Source organism: Wyeomyia smithii, chromosome 2 (genome assembly GCF_029784165.1).
Source record: "Wyeomyia smithii strain HCP4-BCI-WySm-NY-G18 chromosome 2, ASM2978416v1, whole genome shotgun sequence".
In the NCBI taxonomy this organism is placed as follows: domain Eukaryota; kingdom Metazoa; phylum Arthropoda; class Insecta; order Diptera; family Culicidae; genus Wyeomyia; species Wyeomyia smithii.
The window spans coordinates 263,919,973-263,942,886 of NC_073695.1; the positions used below are offsets into that span (position 1 = coordinate 263,919,973).

At 42.8% G+C, this 22,914-nt stretch overlaps 2 protein-coding genes across 17 annotated transcripts in view; one reads left to right on the forward strand and one right to left on the reverse strand.

Annotated features, from left to right (window-relative positions):
- LOC129720772 (ral guanine nucleotide dissociation stimulator-like 1) overlaps nucleotides 1–22,914 on the reverse strand; it is a 145,272-nt gene that overhangs the window by 8,125 nt on the left and 114,233 nt on the right. For 12 of the 16 annotated variants that reach the window (XM_055672490.1, XM_055672500.1, XM_055672496.1 and 9 more), the window contains exon 3: nucleotides 13,684–13,788. In XM_055672490.1, coding sequence (XP_055528465.1) covers nucleotides 13,684–13,788 — 105 coding nt within the window. The remainder of the gene's footprint in view (nucleotides 1–13,683; nucleotides 13,789–22,914) is intronic. The other 4 variants (XM_055672504.1, XM_055672505.1, XM_055672503.1 and 1 more) reach the window with 1 other exon arrangement.
- Nucleotides 11,872–13,281, forward strand: LOC129724735 (kinesin light chain-like). The gene has a single exon (XM_055679866.1). The coding sequence runs from the start codon at nucleotides 11,872–11,874 to the stop codon at nucleotides 13,279–13,281; it is 1,410 nt and encodes a 469-aa protein (XP_055535841.1).

Sequence of the window (22,914 nt, forward strand, 5' to 3'; positions counted from 1 at the left end):
ATTCACGAGATGCGCCCTCGGACTGGTTCCGTGGAACAATGCAGCCAGTATACCGCATTACGACATCCGGTACAGGCTCCTTGGAATGGAAACACTTTACAGCAGGCTCCATCAGAGCAATATTTGCGGCAAAACTGTTACTAGGTGTTGTTGACGCTTCTATAATACTGGACCAATTAGACTTGTATGTGCCATCAATTCCCCTACGCCGGAGAGACCCGCTGAGGTTGGCGTTCCGGAGAATCGAATACGGACGAAATGAACCGTTAATTTTGATATGTCGACAATTCAACGAAGTCCATGAGCTACTCGATTACACTATATCAGTACCGGTGTTCAAAAACACACTGAAACGTCTCCAGTTGGAGTCTGTTGTCAGAAATAGGTGAGTTTCTGTCTACTGTTTTATCTCGTGAAAGCATTTGCTTCCTGTTCTCTTTTTCCGGTACACACTGCAACATGACCGAGAAAACCGCCTAACTACGTAGTATCCAGACAGCAACCCAAAGGTTAGGAGCGCAATTTTATTCACCCGACAAAACTGTTTATTTATTTGATTGTAAATGTGTTATGTAATTCTGTAACAGTAATTTTATGTCAAATTGTGTAAAAGATATGGGGTTTTTACGCGTTTGTTAGTAAATCTGGAAACTCAAGGTTTATACACAAAGGCTTTTCCCCATCATCCCTCATTAGGACTGTGAAGTTAAATCAGGCTGAAGAAATAAACAAAAAAAAATTAACTCCTAAGATAGTACCACACGGACGCTAGGTCCTGATCGTGGCAAAGAGAGATAAGGTCAAGTAGACCCGTACATCTCGTGCCATGTTTCAGGTCGCGCTAAGCGCATTAGTGCTAGAGCACTCGGCTTTCTACCAGCTGTTATGACGTACTTGGTAGCTGCAAAAGTACTGGAAATAATAGGAAAATAAGAGAATTAGAATCATTCCGTACCAATCTGAAAAAACGCTTGCCGCTGTCACTATTGTGAAACACCAATGGCACTTCTTAGCGTTCCCGAAATCATGTAATAAAAGTAGTCGATATTTTTCACACGACAAAACGTTTTTTTTTTTTTTCTTCACATAACATTTATTTGACACGGCACAAATACAGTTTAATGTATAACGACGCCAATTATATCTGATGACTTAAAAACTAAAGCAAATTTTTTATCCTCGCTGCCGACTACGAGCTGAAATTAAGTCTAACCTAAAACTAGCATGGATTTTCCAATCAGTGTTTTGTTGTTCAATGGTCGTCTGATAATCGTCGAATGGCATGTATGAATTCGTTCTGCTGAGCCACGATGTCGTGAGTTGGGACAGAGGCTCGTAGTCCTTGGGTCCTGGTTCTATTGTGCGGGTCTGGTTGCTGGTTTTGTGCGTGAGGTTCAAACGTGTTCTTGTCGTTTTGTTGGGTGTAGACGGAGGGGAACGGGACTAGACTAGGGCATGGATGGATTTCAGGAAAACATATATAAGGGTCATGTAGGGTAGGTCAAAGCTCGCCAAGACATCACGAACAGGAACAGCTGGCCGTCTACCTCCGGCCTGAAGGGAAGCTACAAGTTTAGACCTGGCGTCACGGTGAAAAGGGCATGACCAAACAACGTGCTCTATGTCGTGATAACCTTCACCACAGGCACAGATACCGCTTTCTTCGAGCCCAATACGACGGAGATGCGCGTCAAATCTATAGTGGTTGGACATAAGCCGAGACATCACGCAAATGAAATCTCGACCTACATCCAACCCCTTGAGCCACGGGTTCGTCGATACCTTGGGAATTATGGAATGTAACCACCTTCCCAGTTCCCCCTTGGTCCAAGAATTTTGCCAACTGATGATCGTATTCTGACGTACAAATGCGAAAAATTCATTGAAGGCAATTGGTCGTTCATAAATATCGCCTTTAATTGCACCCACCTTAGCCAAAGAGTCCGCTTTCTCATTGCCCGGTATCGAGCAGTGAGAAGGGACCCACGCTAAGGTAATCTGAAACGATTTTTCGGATAAAGCACTCAAATGTTCCCGTATTTTCCCCAGGAAATACGGAGAGTGCTTAACATCTTTCATCGATCGGAGAGCCTCAATGGAACTGAGACTGTCCGTAAAGATGAAATAATGGTCCGTGGGCATTTTTTCAATAATCCCTAGGGTGTACTGAATTGCAGCTAATTCTGCGACGTAAACAGAAGCAGGATTATCGAGCTTATAGGAGACGGCTAAATGATTATTGAAGATACCGAAGCCAGTGGACCCATCAAGTAGTGATCCGTCAGTGTAGAACATATTGTCGCAGTTGATGTTTCGATATTTATTGGAAAAAATTTTAGGGATCTGCTGCACGCGTAAATGATCCGGGATTCCACGAGTTTCTTCTATCATGGATGTATCGAAGAACACAGTAGAATCAGAAGTATTTAATAAGTTGACACGATTTGGAATATTCGGAGAAGGGTTAATATTTTGGGACATGTGATTGAAATACAATGTCATAAAACGGGTTTGAGAATTAAGTTCGATTAACCCTTCAAAATTTTCAATCACGGGACGGTTCAAGACCCACGACAAAACGTTGCTGATAGTGATAAAACTATAAGAGTTCTACGTAAACCATGCGGCCGTGTCTTGGATACCACCCTCCAATTGTTAAAACGCGGATGGTGTATCAGAAAAAATCAAATAATGCAGATATACATATTAGGTGCGCAACGAAGTTTGCGCTGTTTGCCAGTAGTTAGCACCAGCAGTAAGTGCTGGTTATGAAAAAACTTCAAGATGATACATTTTACCTATGTGGCATGAAAAAAAGAATACTTGGAACATCTGTTAGCCCGATGTCTGGTAGTTTTTAGCAAAAGATATAAGTTCTTCAATAGAAGGCTATTAGAAAACTGGTGAATTAATCTCAGTATGGTTGTGCGCTTCATGCGAAGTGTAATACTAGACTGGACTTATGCTATTGACAGGCTTCTGAAAATGACTGTCTTTTCGTGACAGCAAATTTAAAACTAATTTGGCTCTAATTGTATTGCACAACTCTCCCTGCGTATGGAGACGTTCGGTATATAGCCCGACAGCCACTGACGTTATTGTACATCTCCTTATATCTGTTGGTTCTTCCAAGCTGTCACTAATGACATCCTTTAAGCGCTACTCATACTACTTCTGTTTCTTGTGCCATCCGTGTGCGTTTGATATTAACCGTTATGTACTCGGCAGGGTACCCGGGTACCTTTTCGAATTTTATTGCTTTGAAAAACAAGGATAACCTCAACTCAGCTAGCTGAACCTTATGGAATGCTCCTAACTAGTGGGAATAAACCATATTTTATCATCAGACTGTTTTTAGCAGCAGGGGAGGTCAAAGGGGGGGACTTTGAATTTTTTTACCTCATAAGTACTCGCAGGGTGCCCGGGTATCACCAAAATGATATGCTTCTTGATTTTTCATTTCTTGTCCGATTTGCGATCTTGACCTGTCAAAAGATTGGAAAATTTAACTACTTTTTGAAACCGGAACCGATATGAACTTGTGACCACATCTGGTTCCTGTAAATTCGGATCTTCGAAAGCACTTTCCGGTGAGACAAATTAGCACAATGTCAATAAAACCGAACAATATTGGTATCAAAATCATGAAATCACTCCAGGAGTTGATTTTCATTCATTTTGAGTCCATCTGGTAAGTTGTCCGAAATGACCATTTCGGAGCAGATTCTCGATTTGGAGCATGGTCCCGAAGATCCGGTTTCACGGGAACCATATGTGGACTAATGGCCATTTAGATCCCATATACTAAAAATAGATAAATTTTCCAAACTTTTGACGGGTCAAGATCGAAAATCGGTCAATAAATGATGACGTAAGAAGCATTACATTTTGGTGAGTAACCGGGTACCCTGCCGAGTACTTACGTGTGTTAAAATTACCGAGTACATAACGGTTAAATGCATGCGTTCTTACGAACGCATTCACACCAAAGCGCCGTGCTGAGTCCGCCACCGAGCGAGAGAAAAAATATCGTGCAGCCCGGAGAGTGCACTGTCGACACTCGCGTAGATTTGTGTTTCAGTAGTAGTCACATATTTCACGCGAAATGCGGTTGTGGCATAAAAAATACTGAAGGCGTTCTTTCCCATACAAAAAGAGAGAACAGTCGTTCGTATAGTGTCACACCTCAGTCATTTTCCGAAGCTTGGCAATTGGTCATATCATGACAGCCACTTTCTATAGTGGTTATCCTCAATCAGCAAAATATTAAAAAGGTGTGAATGGCACAAAAGATAAATAATTGATCGCAGTGACGAAAATACCCTACACGGAAAAAAGTGCTGGTCTATTTTGACATATCTGAAACTTGATGAACCAAGCTTAGACATGTGGTACTGTTGCTCATTCCATTGCAAGGAAACGGCGACTGATGCGCATCAAAAGTTAGAAAACTTTACGGAGATTTTGCTCTTATTGCAACAACTTCTCGTGATTGGTTCCGTCGCTTAAAAGACGGCAAATTCGATGTTGACGACTGTCTGCGTGAAGGAAGGTCGAAATATTCTAAGCAGCTTTAGGAACCGCCTGTGTATTAAGACGAAATACTCGAAATGTGTTGGGTAAAACTCAAACAGTAGTATAGCAATCTGTTCTCTATCGTTTTTTCTGTCAGAACTGATTTTCAGATTGTAAAACTAAGTTAGCAAACTTTAACAATCATCAATCAAAGTTACCAATCGAGGGACACTATTCCAATCACCCCGAACCTATTTTAAGCAGTTTCCACCTGTTTTGCAGGCGTTTTTTTTTTCAGCACCCGAAGTGGCTTCTGAATGGTTACAATATAGGTCGATTTGTTTAAATTGCAATTGTTCACAGATTTCTTTGTGATCAACGGTATTTCTTATATTCGTAAGAGAGCTGGACAATCAAAGTTTTCGTTTCCATCATTGAAATTGTCGATATTGATAAAAATGCAGGAGTTTGAGGCCTGTTTTCTTCGACTGATTAAAATAGGCGCTACTGCCTAAGCCGTTTCCTACCCTACGTTAAGCATCGTTAGTTTTAGCAGCAAAAAATGAAGAGTTTTCTTCCACGCATCGTGACGGGTGATGAAAAATGGATTCATTACAGCAATCCCAAAAAATTATAGTCATGAGTAGTCCCGGTTAATTTTTTTTTTAATTTTCAGATCCACCGGTGTTAATAACTCATTTTATCAAAAAATGGCGCTTGGTTCGTTCAGGTCACATACCGTCCAATTTTGGGACACTATTACGTGAAACCGTCTGTTCTCAAAAAATTTAATAATTTTCATCAGTGACTGCGTTTTTTTCACAACACAATTGGTCAAAACACCATGTCAAAATACCATGCCGGAGACAGGGAGAGCAAAAGATATAGCGGGTTCAAGTCCCGTCGGAATGCGGCATATTTTTCCAAATCTGTAACTCAACCTGCAGTACAAATTCCGCAAAGATACCATGTACTAATGACAAAAAATGAAACGAAGATAACGACGCTGGATAAATTCGAGCACGCAACTCGCTCATCGCTGCGAATGAATGAGCATAGACACCACGATTGTTTTCCCCCAGGTAAACACCAAGAATATATATGTTCTTCAGGAGCTAGGTGCTCGGATTCTGCCGTCGTTGAAAATCGATCCGCTTTTCAGGCAAATTCTACTGCTGAGCATTGCGTTGATGTCGGGCCATTGGATTGCAACCTGCGTGAACAGAAACATCTTCAATTCTTTTACCAGAATGTGAGAGGGCTACGTACGAAAATAGATGAGCTTTTTGTTGCTGCTTCGGGTGCCGAACATGACGTCGTCGTCCCACTGAAACCTGGCTAAATGATCAAATTAGTTCCCTTCATCTTTTTGGACAAATGTACACAGTTTACCGCAACGATCGTAACACAGCAAGTACAGGTAAATCTCGTGGTGGCGGGGTCCTCGTGGCTGTATCAAACAGATTACAGTCCAGGCGAAGATCTAGTCCCGAATTTGATTTCGAGCAATTATGGGTGGACGTTCGCGCACACGACACTAACATTTGTGTGGGCGTTGTATATATCCCTCCCGATATCGCAGATAACGCATCTGTGATGCAAAATCATATCGACTCAGTGCTTGCTGTCACGGACTCACTTCAAACGCATACCACTCACCTTCTATTCGGTGATTATAATCAACCAGGCCTTGTTTGGAAAGCTAGCCACTCTGGTCGCGTCTTTGCAGATCCTGCTGATTCGAATTTTAATAGTTCCAGTGTTGTACTGTTGGATGGGATGTCTCTACTCAACATGTCTCAAATAAGCACAGTTAAAAACACTCGAAATCGCACCCTTGATCTCGTTTTCGTCGACGATGAATCCGTTTTGAACTGCAATATTGCCGAAGCATGCGACCCATTAGTTGGCATTGATGCTCATCACCCACCAGTCTCTGTCTCATTAGCTTGCACGCAGCCAGTTTGCTTTGAAGAGTTGTCTGAAACTAAGCAATACAACTTCTCTAAAACCGATTTTGATGGACTTCAGATGGCTCTACTTGCAGTCGATTGGGAAACTTTGCTAAGCCGCGCACCTGATGTCAATAGTTTAGTTGATATATTTTCGCACACGCTCAAACAGCAATTTTGTAATTTTGTACCGGCACCACGCCCCCAGCGAAAGCCTGTTTGGTCTAATCGACATCTTCGTGAGCTAAGACGACTAAGGGCAGCGGCATTTCGGAGATACGTCAATCGACGAAACGCAATGACTAAACTTTCGTTTACTACTGCAAGCAAAAATTACAAAATCTACAATCGTTTCCTTTATTCTCAGCATGTACTACGCACTCAATCTGAGCTCAAACGAAGCCCAAAACGATTCTGGTCATTTATAAACAGTAAAAGAAAAGAAAGTGGACTTCCTACCAGTATGTTTCTTGGGAATGAAAACGCGGAAACGCTTGATGGTATATGTTCTTTATTCAAGAAACACTTTTCAAGCGTATTCAGTTCAACTACTGCTAATACATCTCAAATGAAGAATGCACTGCGCGACGTTCCTCATAACGTGGTAAACCTGAGTAGCTTATGTTTTACTGATGAAGAAGTACTGAAGGCCACCACAAAATTGAAACCTTCAACTTCAACTGGACCTGACGGTATTCCGGCCATTATTTTGAAAAAATGTGCCATCGCGCTCTGTGTACCGTTGAGGATAAGAGTCAACAAATCGCTTTCGCAAGCGGTATTTCCTGACTGCTGGAAGAAGTCTGTTATGTTCCCGGTTTATAAAAAAGGCGACAAACACGATGTAACGAACTATCGAGGAATAACCTCACTATCCGCTGGATCAAAATTATTTGAGATTCTCGTCGACAACGTTCTACTTCGTAAATTCAAGACATATATCTCGTTAGACCAACATGGCTTTTACCCCGGTAGATCGACCACTACTAACTTGCTTCAGTTCACATCTAATTGTATTAAAAACATGGAGAACGGGATGCAAGTTGACACTATTTACACCGACCTGAAGGCTGCGTTTGATCGTGTTGATCACACCATTCTTTTGGCCAAAATTGAACGTCTTGGTGCCTCACACCATTTCACAAAGTGGGTGAAATCATACCTCGTTGACCGCACACTCTGCATAAAGCTAGGCAACACCGAGTCAGACAATGTCGTTAACTTGTCGGGTGTGCCTCAGGGGAGCAACCTTGGACCACTCCTTTTTTCAATTTTTTTCAATGATGTTTGCAACGTCATTCCACCAGGCTGTAAACTTATCTATGCTGACGACTTGAAACTTTTTCGCGTAATTCGTACTAAAGCAGACTGTAGAGAACTGCAACAATATCTGGATAATTTTTCTGACTGGTGTAATCGTAATTTACTGATAATCAGTGTTTAAAAATGTCTTGCAATTTCTTTCACGCGGAAAAAAATCCGTTTTCGTGGAACTATAATGTATCCAGAGAAAATCTTGAAAGAGTATCGGTAGTCAAGGATTTAGGTGTACTGCTTGATTCACAACTAACCTTCAAGCACCACTACTCTCATATCATTGCGCACGCTAGTAAAAACCTGGGTTTCATCATGAGAATAGCCAAAGAGTTTACCGATCCGTTTCCCTAGTTCGTTCCATTTTGGAAACATCAGCTATAGTATGGCGTCCCTACACTGACATTTGGACCAAACGAATTGAATCAGTACAGGCCAAGTTTCTTCGTTATGCTTTAAGATCACTCCCATGGCGTAATCCTGATCAATTACCACCATATGCCAATCGATGCCAATTACTTGGTATTGACACACTGGCAAAAAGAAGAGATGTGTCCAGGGCCGTATTTGTGGGAAAATTACTGATCGGCGAAATAGACGCTCCAAACATTCTGTCTGAAATTCACGTGAATGTGCCCTACAGAAATCTGAGGTCACGACACTTCCTGCGTCTTCCATTTCAACGCACTGAATATGGTCAAAACGAACCCATAAGGGGGATGTGTAGCGTCTTTAATAATGTGTTTGAATTATTTGACTTCAATGAATCAAGTGTTACTTTTAAAAATAGACTAAAGCGAATGTTATAATGTGTCAACCTTAACTTCTAGATTTACTATAGTTAAGCTTAGTCAGTGTCAGCTTCGTAGTATTAATGTGCCATTGTTAGACTTAATTCATGATTTGTAAATGTTAAATCAAAAGATGCGGGGTTTTTACGCGCACTTGAGGGTTTCGCAAGGAATTCCTCAAATGGGCTTTTCCCCGCCACATTTCATTAAGACCTAAAAAGTCAGATGAAGAATAAATAAATAAATAAATAAATAAATAAATTTCCAGTTCGCTTATTTTTTTCTTTCCCTACTACACATACTGTCTGCTTAATGAACAATTGAACTCTTTTCTTTATGATGGTAGTGGTTTTCATTTACCAATGTCACTAAAAATAAGTAATAATTAATAATATTGCTCACAATTGTAGGTCAGTTATAACATTGACTTTTTTCAATACTTTTGCATGAAAATGCATCGACCAAACTACAAAGTAATGTTAACAGTGACTATGGTTGTATTTTTTGGTCTGCAAAGTATATGTTACATTTTTATCGATTCATATAAATCCGGTGAAGAGCAACCCAGTGATGTTAGAAAGCACATATCAAAAGTATGAGGGTGTGTGCCTAAGTGCACAAGCGCAGGTTCGACGTGGAACTACGAATGGTAGGATAAATTTATCTGGTGGTTCGTTATCTTCTAAACTAGACATCAACATAAATAAGGTTATTCGAGGCTCAAAAAATCTACAGACAACGCAAACCGAGTGAATTTCCACAGTACGAAGTAATTTTACGTACGGCTGACTAAAAACCTACTTTCTCTCAATCAACTCTCAACCAATTAACGAATGATCATTTTTTTTTTTTTTTTAATAAGCGCTTGGAATCGTTTCACCTACCTTTTTGATATCTGTGTTAGGAAAATCCGCCAATCGTATGAAATGTGTATGAAAAAAATCGACCTTGAAACTTTTTCGTAATTTTCACTATATACTAAAAAAATGGTAGAGATAATTATCATTTTATAAAAATCTTGTATGCTCTAGCTACCCAACGACATATTATTATTAACCCTCTAGTGCCCAAAATAATTTTTAGACGGACTTCGAAAAAATCACTATGAAGCTTTGTAAACATTTTTTAAGTTCTTATTAAAGCTTTTTAGAGATTCAACTGAAGACCGTCTGAGGGCGGCACTGGGCACTAAAGGGTTAAATTCGGTACAGTTCTGTGAGAGCTGCTCGCATTTGAAATCTTCCATTCCGACAACCCAAACGTTACGCTCATCTCAAAGAAATTGATGTTAATACATTTGTGGCTGAACATTTCTCCGATTTCATATCCATTTTGGACATTCAGGCTCCTCGTTAACAGCCCCACTTTTCGGATGAACTTTCATTAATCCCTCGGACGATAATTGGACAAACCTGACAATAATAGAGCCGATACCCTATCTAAAATTATCAACAAAGTCAAAAATTTGAAATATGTTAAAAATATCGGCACAATCAAAAATGTAAAAATTTCAGAAATGTCTTCAATGTCAATAGCATAAAAATTTATTTTGAGGGTTTCAACTGTCAAATGAATAAAAAATGACAATAAAAAAACAAATAAAAATTAAACTTCACAAACGTCGAAAAAATGGAAATGATGAAAAAGGCAAAATCTGATTTTATATTATTATAGAAAATTGAAAATAACATAGCAATAATTTCTGAATTGAAAAAAAAGATTTTAAAATTATTTAATATAATTCTAACATGATTCTCAAACACAGCTGTAAAGGTTCCAAAGCGATTCCGTTATGATTCTATAACAGTTTTGAAGTAGTTCTATATTATTTCTGAAATAATACTGGAACAACTATAAAAATGCCCAAGGTATTATTTCAAAAATGGTCAAATCGTTTAATTGTTATACAGTCACTCCACAATTATGAGTCACGTCTAGTTGCAAGAAGAAATTGAACTTTCTTTAAGTAGGGTATCGAACGTCTTTGTCAGTGGTTTTCTTCGGCCCCCTTTTGCATAAGATTGCTGCAGGAAAACTGCCGTTGTATTTTTTGTAACTCAGTCGTACTCTTATTGCTAAAGTCTTTGAAAGTGAGCAAAACTTGAAGTTGCTGGGCGGTGAACAAAACGAAGTGACCACTAACTGTGACAGAGATAAATTTGGCACATTGTGAATCAGTCAAGTCAAATTTTATATTTCAACCGATTCGTATATATTGGTTAAAAGAAAACACAGTGAGGCTCAAAAGTACACATCCGAACAAGTAAATTGACGTCGAAAGATTATTCATAGAATATTTCTCCGATTTTCCATCTATTTATTAGCATTCAGGTTTCGCGTTGAGTGACTTTTAATTGTAATTTCAAACGGTTTTGGCACTGACATGCATTTTTCTCTCAGTGACAACCTATTTATGCATCCTATGAATTTTCATCTTTGATTGATCGAACAAGTATGGAAAAAATGAAATTTTCTCCCACGTTTTCTTTCGTTTCTATACTGAAATTCATTCTGTAGAGGTAAAAATGAGACCGCCGAAGATGTTACATCAGATTTAAACCAATAGTAACCGTTTGTCCACACTCATGGATTGCAATCATTCGATGTCGTTGGATAGATAAAATGTAGAACAATTTTGTGACTCGTTAGTTAATATTGTTTCATTACAGCTTAGCAGTGACAAGGAATAAAAAGTTCAAGGTCATTTTTTAACCAATGCTATCTTGTGTCAGAGAAAATTAAGACAGCTTGTTTGTGACATTCTACTTTCCAATCGATTAGCTGTTAAAATAAGCAAGGATGTCTGTTGTGCTAAGGAAAAACGTGCTTTTGAGAATTACAAGTTTTTGTGAATCCCATCAGGGGTTCCTTTTGCTTTCATTCGCACTTCTGTAAGAGAGATATTCATTTAGTTGTGAGCTGACTTGACTGCGGCGTGCTAAAGATGCCACAGCATCATTTTCTATTCTTGTTCAAATAAAAATAATGGAAGTGCTAGGGGCAAGTTTTTCACCGATCGGAAAGCAACTAATTATTTATACAAACCGTAATTAAACATGCAGTCCTGAACATTATAAGAAATGAAGAAGCATTGTATACCCAACGGGAAGAAAATAAAAGCCTAACAACCTGTGGGTAAATATATATGAACGCTCATTCTGTTCGAAAGTAGGTAAAAACCATTGCCTAAATAATCGTTCGAATTCGCTAGTGATAGGTAATCAATATACGAAAGGTGCTATGCTTTAAATATCCCCTCACCATGACAGTCAGAAACCAGTGAAATAAAAAACTCAAAAATGACACACGAAGAATTCATCAGCAGCATTCAAGCCGTACAGCACGTGCTGGAACCGTTGCACGTTAAGCAGTTAGCTCTGGCTAGAAGTGCTTGCACGGATTCCGAAAAAGCGGAAATCGTCAAAAGTCACATAGCAAACATCGAACTGGGCCTAGCAGATGCCGAACTGATGCTGACATTTTCATCATTCGTCCAAAGTGTGGATGCAGAGAAACACAAACTGCGCATGCTGGTTCGGCGGCTCGTTCAGGAAAACCTGTGGCTTCGCAACGAATTAAAGGATACCCAGGAACGGCTACAAGTTTCGGAGGGAACCGTTGTGGAGATGCAAGAGAAAAAGGAACACGAGGATTTTATGGCGTCTTTGAAAAAGTATGACGAACATCAATCATCCATCGATGAATCGTGTACGGATTTGGAAATTGAGTTGTTTGCGGAAGATCAACTGAAGGAGCTGTCAGCATCTCCGACGTCGCAGCCAGATAGTGGAGTCACGGATTACGAGATACCTCCGAAGTTTAAAACGATCCACAATCTGCTGCTGCAGTATGTTTCGCAGGGTCGGTACGACGTGGTTGTTCCTCTTTGCAAACAAGCTCTGGAAGACCTGGAGAAGACTACGGGCCACAATCATCCGGTTGTTGCGACTATGTTGAATATTTTGGCACTTGTGTACAGGGACCAACGTAAGTACAAGGAAGCGGTACATTTGTTGAGTGATGCTCTGGCTATTCGAGAGAAAACTCTTGGAGAAACCCATTCCGCTGTAGCAGCGACCTTGAATAATCTAGCTGTTTTGTACGGAATGCGTGACCAATACCGAGATGCGGAGCCGTTATGCAAGCGAGCATTAGAAATCCGGGAACGGCTGTTAGGTAAAAATCATCCGGATGTTGCCCAGCAGCTAACCAACTTGGCATTGCTGTGCCAGAACCAGTCGAAATTTGCTGAAGCAGAGCTCTACTACAAGCGGGCCCTGCAAATATACGAATTGGGACCGGATGATCAAAACATCGCAAAAACTAGAAATAGCTTGGCCACCTGCTACCAGAAGCAGGGTAAACTTAAGGACGCGGAAGTTCTCTACAAGCAGGTACTAACGAAGGCACACGAAAGCGAATTTGGATCCATCAATGACGACAACAAACCCATTTGGCAGGTGGCCGAGGAACAAGCGGCCAATAAGGGTGAAATGACAAAATCACGGGACAGCTTCTTCAGTGGTTGGATGGCGAAAGTGAGCTCGCCAACGGTTGCCTCGACGCTGAAACATCTCGGAGTTGTGTACCGCAAACAGGGTAAATTGGAAGCCGCCGGTACGCTGAAGAATTGTACGAAATTACTTGCAAGAGAAAATGGAAGCGGTGAGAGTAAAGATCGTCGGAAAAAGTCGCAGGAGAGTGGATAAATGTTGTAGAATAAATTACTATAAGTGAGAAATTAGTACAATAGGACTTGACGAAAAATAAACCTTTTTTACGTTTTTAATATTTTCGATGTTTATTATTTCACAATTTCGATCACTTTGAATCACGACATCCACTCTAATATCTCATAAACGTTCTGATTTCCCCTGTACCCCTGTAGGAAAAATAATTATAGACTTGGAAGCCTCCCTAAGGACTCTTATCCCGGTATTTAATTAAGCCGAGCCAATAGTAGCCAACAGTAATTAGTGCCCAATCAGTAAATGGCATTTCCCATTCCACTGTTCCGAATAGACATTAACCCTCCCACTCGAGGATTGGTCAACATCTTACCTGCACAAGGCTAAAATCCCAGCCCAGTTAGAACAGAAAAGGATACTCACGCTGCTGGCACTTGGCGTCGGCCGGTGGTAGCGGACCTTCTTCAGGTAGACGGTATAGATGGCATCCTCTTCGCGCTCCTCGCCCCACAGTCGCCAGGTGGGCTGCTGGGAAAAGATGGAAAGTTTCTCATTAAATCATTTGCCGGATGGAAAATTAGTTCAGAAACGAAAGAGGAAAGCAAGATAAAAGGTTAGACGGTTTCGTAATCTTCCGGGCGGGACCCAGACGCTATGAAAGTGGTGATAAAAATGATGAGCTTTTGGTCAAGTTGGAACCACAGAACACGGCAGGTCGGGGGGAAATGTGCTTCCGGACAACTTTTTCATCATCGTGGCGTAAAAATAACAAATTGGTATTAAATTGAGCAGTGAAAACACGGTTATGAATAAACTCGAAGTAATGTTTAATTAAAAGCATCTGTGCTTTTAACACAATAAAGAGCATAACGCACTTGACAAGGATTCCTAGAATTAATCATCTGGCTTCATTCGGGACTGGTTATGAATTCTTTTGCTGTGTCCTCCAACTGTTTGAAATGTTTTTTTTTTTGGGAAGTAAATATGTTTCTCTAGCAGAGAGAAAAATGATTATATGATTTTTTTATTATCTGCACCACATATACCTGATAGTCTAACAAAGTTTAGTTAGGTGTTTTATTATTTTTCGAGCAAATTTTACGACCCCTTTTTTATAGTCGTCAAAGATATAAAACCAACATTGAAAATGTTTAGGTAAATTCTAGAGCTTGGATTAACTACAAGCCGATTTTTGTACGGACGCTGCGCCTCGTCTACGCAATCAATATCCGATAGCTTGCTAAAAAAGAGTAAAAAGAAATCAAAACTAAACAATCGAAACACGTCTTGGGGTAGAAAGTAGTCGGTTTCTACTGGTGTTACTGGTAAAGATCGTGTTTCGCTTATGAATTTAGAGTACATTCACAGCTTCATCGAATTACCCGGAACAGTTTGCTATTGAACTGTTATTGATGTTTTTTTTTACAACTCCTCTTAAGAAACTTTGGTAGTCACCCCAGTATAGTTCTTTTCTCACGATTCTCCCCAACACAAAAACTTTCGGGTACGGTTTCGACACGCTTATACCTAGTTGTAAACTATTGCACTGTTGGTTATTTCACCGAAAACAAACAAAAAACTTTTGTGGGAAGTTTAGAGGCACGCTGGCCGTTTCCTAACTTCCAAGCAGCACACTCTTTCGGGTGCCACAAAACTAATTGTATTGTTCATCGAACTTTTTCGTTGAATTAATTTGATGATTTCCACGAAAGTAATCGATTTACCCTCTTCCAATTAACAAGATTTATTTAGTTATTCAAATAATAACAAAAATTATGTAAGTGAAAAACACTTTGTTCATAAAAATAAAATTTTTTCACACAGCGCATCAGCAGAGATTTCTTCTTTCTGACCGACTTAAGCAGCTATTGTCAAACGTAGAAAAAAGAGCCCTTTTGTTTGCTACCGAATTCAAAGCCACGTTCGCGTACTTTGTCTGCTTCCCTAAAGATTTCATTTTTTCAGTTGTCTGCGTACGAAGTTTCAAGCGTCATTCATTAGACAGAGAATAAAGCCATATTATGATTAAAACCCAGAGTGATGCGGGTGGAGACATACTGGAGAGGGAAATGACAATGCTTTTTTGTTATGCTGTCGAACGACTCATTTCACGACTGACTGTTTAGAATAACGATCGGTTTGTTTTAATCAAACCCGCAGCGTACGCTAAAAAAACACATACACAAACAGCCGGCATCGTGAGTGAGAAATGACTCATTCCGGTTGAAATTAGCCTTAATACACGTTATGGGTGCTTGCTGCGCACTATAGCGGCCCGTTAGCGAATTGTTACCTGAGCAAAAAAAAAACAAAAATAAGCGAATCGAATTCGGATTCATAAACAGATCACGTATAAACTGCGCATCTGTTCGCGCGCAAGTGATTGATTTAAAAGCGTCTTTGGCACAAGTTTGTTTCGTGTAAATCGGTTGTATAATAGCGTGGTGCATATTATTGATTGCTTAATCCACTATTTGAGTGCTTTCTTCACTGGGAACTTACACAACTAGCAACTGGAAACGACTACTGACCGGAATGTATATTTCCAAACTGTTATGAACTCAGCTTAATGTTAGTGTGACGTAGCAAATTTAGTCAAATCGCTTTTCCTTGATTTAACCTTTCAACCTTGCGGTGGTAAGTTTTCACACAGCTCTTCTGTTATTTTAGGACCTTGTTATGAGCGGCTCTACCTTCTTTACCAGTTATGACCAGTATTTTTAGTCTCGTTCATAAACAGCTTGCAACATCTCAAGTGAGGTTCTCGTTGCTACCGATATCACACACTGGAGTATTCTCCATTCAAGCTATTTCTCATTCTTTCCTTGCTCGCATTCACTCCCGAGTTCATGTGATACTTTACAGAAGGCATTCCAACATTTTGAATGGAGTATAATAAATTTTTTGAAACGAATTCAACATTTTCATCAGAACACGCCGAACTTTTGATTGAAATTGGCTTAGTTTTGTATAATACAAATTTGAAAAATCTATATTGAGCGTCTAAGTATGATGATGACTGTATGTCTCAGTCGAAATATGTATTTGCACGGACTGAATTCAAGATTTGTTTCCCAAATTTCTAGTAGAGTCTAATGGAATACTTATAATTATTTTTTCTGATTTTTTTGTATATTCCGCTGTTTCTGCACAGTATAGTCGAATTGTGGTGAATACCCACTACTGCGCATCTGTAGCGAATTTTAATCACAGTCGCCATTTGATAGAAACACCTCCTAAATAATTTTATTATCCAAGTCGGACCCGATTATCCGGAATATCGAAAAAAAAATCGCTCAGGATAATTGCATTTTTCGGATAATTGAATCACAAAAAATATGTTATTTTATTTTTATGAGGTAGAGGCGTTGCCAGAAATTATTTCTGTGGGAAAAAGGGGTAGTGTCTTGAGGAGCAAAAATAAACAATGCAAAAATCGATTGTAAAACAGCATCTAGCATAGCAAATCGCGGGTTAGCTTTCTGTTTCCTATGTTTATTTTTTTTCCCTGTGTTGGGCTGGAATCACCAACTCTATGGTAGCAAACACGTGTGTTATATTGTGTTAGCTTTAAGCTACAGAAAAAGTTTTATTTAGGCTAGTTTTACAAACTGATTCGTTTAGGATTACTTACAAATTTGGTGTGATTATTCTGGAAGTGGTATTGGCTTTCCTGTCCCACTATGCCTTACTTGTAACTGTAGATATATAATTCTATTTAAGCACTAGGTTAAGAATTTCTAACCCTCAAATGATCCGTACTTACATGTGCAGAAAATATATTTTAGAAACTATCACTCCCGAAAATTTTATATAGGAAATTTAGTTTTAAGAGCTGTGGTACTTTAGGTTTAGTATTTAATATAGTATTTTATAGATTTTAACTAGAATAATAAATTGAATTGCGTAGAAAAATGAATTGCACGTTGTCACTGCATGAAGAATTATTCTGTTCTGATTTCTCCTATTCCATTATGTCTTGACGTTCCGACGGGTTATGACAGTTGGTCTTCACGTCACTTTGTCAGCGGCGAATGCCGCGCTGCAATATGAAGCGTTGCGTTGCGACCAGGGACCCGTCGTGACATACCCCCGCCCGTAAACCTTGGTGAGGGTCTCAAGATCCGGGGTCACCGGTGCCAGGTTTACTGTTCACCTCGACGTCCAAAACAGCTAACTTCACCGCTGGTCTACGTAGAGTTCCTGACGATGTCCGAACCAACGCTTGTCGTACTCTGCCGTCTCGTCCTGGAATCACCCTCTCGATCCTCCCCCTAGCCCACTGGTTCCGTGCCGCTCCGTCAGCCACCAAAACTAGGTCACCTACCTCCAGATCTTTCACATCCTTGAACCATTTGCATCTTCGTGTGATTACGGGGAGGTACTCCTTTAGCCACCTGCGCCAGAACTCATCGGTGATGTACCTGGCCAACTTCCAACTGCTTCGGAGTGTTGAACGACTGTCCAGCTTTACGGTGGGTAGGAACTTCGTGCCAGAAGAGTTGCCCAACAAAAAATGGTTTGGGGTCAATGCCTCCTGATCCGCAGATTCCAGCGGAATGAAGGTGAGAGGCCTGGAGTTGATCATGGCCTCCGCTTCCAGGAGAATCGTCTCCAGTGTCTCGTCATCGGGTTTCCGTGGGCCATCCATAACCGCTCCAATCGCTACCTTGACCGACCGAACTAATCTCTCCCACGCACCGCCCATGTGTGGTGCCGCTGGGGGTATAAACTTCCAGGTAGTTTGGGAGGTCGTGAACTTTGTGGATAAAGCCTTGTCTCTAGCTTCTCTTAGCGCCCTCATCTCGTTGCTGGTGCCTTGGAAGCAGGTAGCATTATCGGTCCAGAATTCCCTTGGGATGCCTCTGCGTGCCACAAAACGTTGTACTGCCATGATACAGGACTCCGTGCTAAACGAGTGTACCACCTCCATGTGGATTGCTCTAGTCGTGAGGCACGTGAATAGTGCCACCCAGCGCTTCACGTTGCCCCTACCCACCTTCGCCAGTATCGGCCCGAAATAGTCTAGTCCGGTAAACGTGAAGGGCTGAACGAAAGCCGTCAAGCGCATCTCAGGGTGCGGAGCCATTGGTGGTGGTGTTGGCATCGCCTTCGCTACGCGACAGAAAGCGCACGCTTTCTGAACTTTCTCCAGTAGTCGTCTCAGGTTTGAAATCTCGAACCGTTGGCGGATTTCGTTGAAAATGGTTTCTCGGTTGGCATGACGGAAACGGCGGTGGTACCAGTCTACAATAAGGAAGGTGATTAGGTGTTGTTTGGGGAGGATGATTGGGAACTTAGCTTCGGCCGGTACGTATGGTGCCGCGCCAATTCGTCCCCGACTTCGCAGAACTCCGCTCTCGTCCAGGTATGGCCACCGCTTGTAGATAGAGCTGGATTTGTCCACGATTGCATGACGCTGCTCGGGTGGACCTTGAGTCTTAGCCAAAGCTGCAATTTCCTCCGCGTAGAAATCGCTTTGTGCCGTTTTCAGGAGGATTTCTTCTGCTCGTCGAAGTTTGCGCTTGTTAGGTTTCCGAGTTGCAGGTTTTCCCTCGATCGGCGCTTGGGGAAGTTGTTCAACCCGCGAAGAACATATGCAGCTACACGCTGCATCTTGGTCCATCGATTAAATCGGTTGAATGCCATGTCCGAAGAGAAGTGTGCGGCATGAAAATGGGACGGACGAAGCTCTTGCTCGGTTGAGGCAATCGTTCGCTACTTGGGCCAGCCCCCTTCGAGCTCGTAGAGAAAGGCCGGGCCTTGAAACCAGGGACTGTCCATGGTAATTTGCGGACCGTTGTCCCACTTTGTAGCGAGATCCGCAACATTGAGCTTGGTTGGGACCCAGCGCCACTCGGATTGTTGCGTGGATGACAAGATCTCGCCGACCCTAACGGCTACATATTTATGATAACGCCGATGATCGGTGGAGCGCACCCACGCGAGGACAGTGGTTGCATCACTCCAACAGTAGCGTTGACAAAACACGAAGGTATGACGTTTCAGGACCGTGTTCATCAAGCGTACGCCCAAAACTGCCGCTTTCAGTTCGAGACGAGGAATAGATAGTGTTTTCAACGGGGCAACTTTAGTTTTGGCTTCAGCAAGTGTCACTTCTATGCCGCGGGACGTCTCCAAGCGGAAGTACACTGCACAGGCGTAAGCGGTTTCGCTAGCATCAGCCAAGACGTGGATTTGCAGAGGAGAATAGTCATGTGTCGGTTGGAAGTAGCTTCGAGGAATGCGAAGTTGACCCAGTTGCTGGAGTAAGCACACCCATTGTCGCCAACGTCCATTTAGTTCTTGGGGGATTTCTTGATCCCAGCCGACTCCACGTGCCCAGAGCTCCTGGATAAAGATTTTACCGTGAACCAGGAAATACGCGATTAGACCGAGCGGATCGAAAAGGCTCATGACCACCTTGGCCACTTCACGCTTGGTGGGCATATGATCTGGATGCAGGATGGCCTGTAAATCATCGCGTGTTCCGAAGGAGTAGATGAACACATCTTCTTTCGGGATCCATTGCATCCCGAGTACCGATTCGGACTTGCCCTCTCGTTCCATATGAAGGCTTTTAGATTCCTCTTCAGCTACTTCACCTATTCCTCGCAGCACTTCGGGTTCATTGGAAAGGAATCGCCGTAGAGTGAAGCCTCCCTTGGACTGCACAAGCCTGACCTCGTTCACGACTGTAATCGCCTCCTCGATCGTCTTGAAGCTGTCCAAGTAGTCGTCGACGTAATGCTTTTTCTTGATGGCGTCCGCTGCTCTTGGATAATCGCTAGCGAACTCATCGGCGTTAAGGTTCTTTACGTACTGTGCCGACGCCGGGGAACAGCACGCCCCAAATGTAGCGACGTCCATGACGTAAACTTGGGGGTTATCCGAGGAACAAAACCGGAAAAGGAAACGTTGCGATTGACAGTCAGGGAAACGCATTCGCAGCTGATGAAACATTTCCATGACGTCACCAGTAAGCGCCACTGGAAATTGGCGAAACTGGCTGAGGACCGTCGGGAGCGCGACTAGTAGGTCGGGTCCTTTTAGGAGACGGGAGTTAAAGGAGACTTCCCCCACCTTGGCCGCCGCATCCCAGATCAGCCGGATTTTGTCTGGTTTTTTGGGGTTTGTAACGACACCTAGGGGAAGGTACCATACACGATTTGCCTCAACGGAAGTCAATTCGGCAAGAGTTGCTCGGTGTGTGTATCCTTTCCGTTCGTAGTCTAATACTTGCTGGTGCACACGTTCTTTCAGCGCTGGATCTCGTTGAAGTCTACGCTCTAGTGCCTCCAGACGTCGGACAGCCATGGGATAACTGTCAGGAAAGTTTGGATCGTCCGTTTTAAACAGTAATCCGGTTTCGAAATGTGCTCCCTCGGGCGTGCGTCGTGTAGTCTCCTGTAGTAACCGTATCGCTCGTTTCTCATCTTCGGATTCCATTTCAGGACTTGGAATGGTGATTCCGTTGTCTTCAAGCGTGAAATAGTCATGGAGCTGTTCGTTGAGTTCGCGGTCGCGATCTGAGACCGCTCCGACGTGAAATCCAACGATTGCTGAATGCGACGACAGATTTGGGACGTAACCGTAGACACTCCAACCTAGACGGCACTTTGCCCCAATCGGATGAGTTTGCCCTCCTTCTCGCAGCTTGAGCGGAACTCCCAGTTTCAAATTATCCAAGCCGATGAGAAGCTTGGGTTCGATCGACTCATAGTCGTCGATGGGGAGACCACGCAGATGGGGAAAGCGCTTAGCTAGCTCCTGGTACTTCATGCTTTGGATAGGAAGAACTAGTCGACTAACCGTCCGGACATTGAAAAGAGAGTATCGGGAATTTATATTTTTGCCGGAGATATCAAGCTGGACACATTGCGAGGTCGGTTCGACCCGTGTCACGTTTCCGGTCCACTTCAAGGTGAGCGGATCTGTTTTCCCCGCGACTCCCAGACCTTTCGCAACTGATTCATCCAGGAGAGTGTAGGACGATCCTTCATCGATGAAGGCGTAGACAACTTGGGAGGAATGGTTGCCATACAGAACCACGGGAAGAATGCGGAAAAGTGGCCACTGAAAATTACCGGAGGTTACGTGACTAGCTGAAACGGATCGATCGCAGGACGTGTCGGAGTGTAAAAGTGTATGGTGTTTCTGGCGACATTCCTGGACACCACAGCCTTTCCAGGATCGGCACGGCCACTTGCCGTGACTATTGAGGCACGTTCTACAAAGTTCTTTCTGCTGGACTAGCTTCCACCGTTCGTCTAAACTGGCTCCCTTGAATTGATGACACTCAGCAACTCGATGGCCGGTTCGACCGCACGCTTGGCACTGCTTGTCCGGTTTCGCGCCGGTGGAGGTTTTGTTAGTGGTTGGAGCTGTCGGCTGCTCTGCAGAATGTGCCTGAACGACGCCCGTGTTACCCTTAGGCTTACTGTTTTTGACTTCAGTGTACGTGATGTATTTCTGAGAGCTCCCTCCTGGAATACTGAAACTAACTTCGCTTGCCGCTTTGACCAAACCAGACATGAAGATGCCAAAGGTGTCCAACGTTGCAGGCGGATGATTGTTTTTGTAAACTGCCCAGTCAAGACGCATTGAACCGGGCAATTTCTCCACCAGTTCCTGTAAAAGCACAGGATTCGCGAGATGATTGAGTTGTTGTCCCGCTTTGAGGTGATCAACAAGATTCTGCACTGCTAGACCAAAGTGAATGACCGTTTCCAGTCGGTCGTGTCGCGGCGAGAGAATTTGATTAATCTTGCCCAATTGCGACCTAATCAGGAGATCAGGTCTTCCAAATAACGTACGCAGAGTCTGAACGACGTGCGGTACGCTCACCGGCAGGAGTAAGCGACTTCGTACGGACTCTAGTGCGTGTCCTTTCAAACACCGCTGAAGGCGTACTAGGTTTTCCGCATCTGAATAACCGCAGGTGGTCGTAGACTGTTCGAAATTACTTATAAACAAGGGCCAGTCCTCCGGGCTCCCGCTAAACAAGGGCAGATCTTTGGCTAAAACTTGCCTCGCCGCTATTTGTGCTTGTGTTAATACACGAACGAGGGGAACGGGGCTGGCCGAAGAAGGTTGAGTCGGGTCAACGGGTTGTGGTAGCTGAGGCGACGGAGAGGGCAGATACGTTGGCTGCAGATCCCCTGGCGTACCGGGAATTCCGGATGGAATCGGAGTCTGCGGTACGGGAACAGGCGGATTCGATGGCAGCGGCAACGGAGCCGATGGACTTGATGGCTGTGGCACAGCTGGTGTACCGGGAAAGGCCGATGGAATCGGTGACAACGGCGGGGGAGCCGGTGAATTGGATTGTCCGGGGGCCCCTGAAACTGTGGTCAGACCTCGGGGTGGTAGCGGTGTTGGTGTCAACGGAGGAAAGGGGAGATCCGCTGGGACATCGGGTATCGGGGTCGCGTTGGGGTTGTTTGGATTCCCCAGTAGATTTCCGTTTGATTGTCCAGCGTCCTGTCTGTTTAACCAATCTTCCACCATCTGGTTTGAGTTGACGATGGAACCACCTCTACTACTAGCCTCTGCTATCTGCCGGATGAGCGCTTGCCGCTTTTCTAAAGATTCCTTCCTAATCTGCTGCTCTTTTCGCTTCAATTCTAACTCCTCCTTTAATCTTCGCTCTCG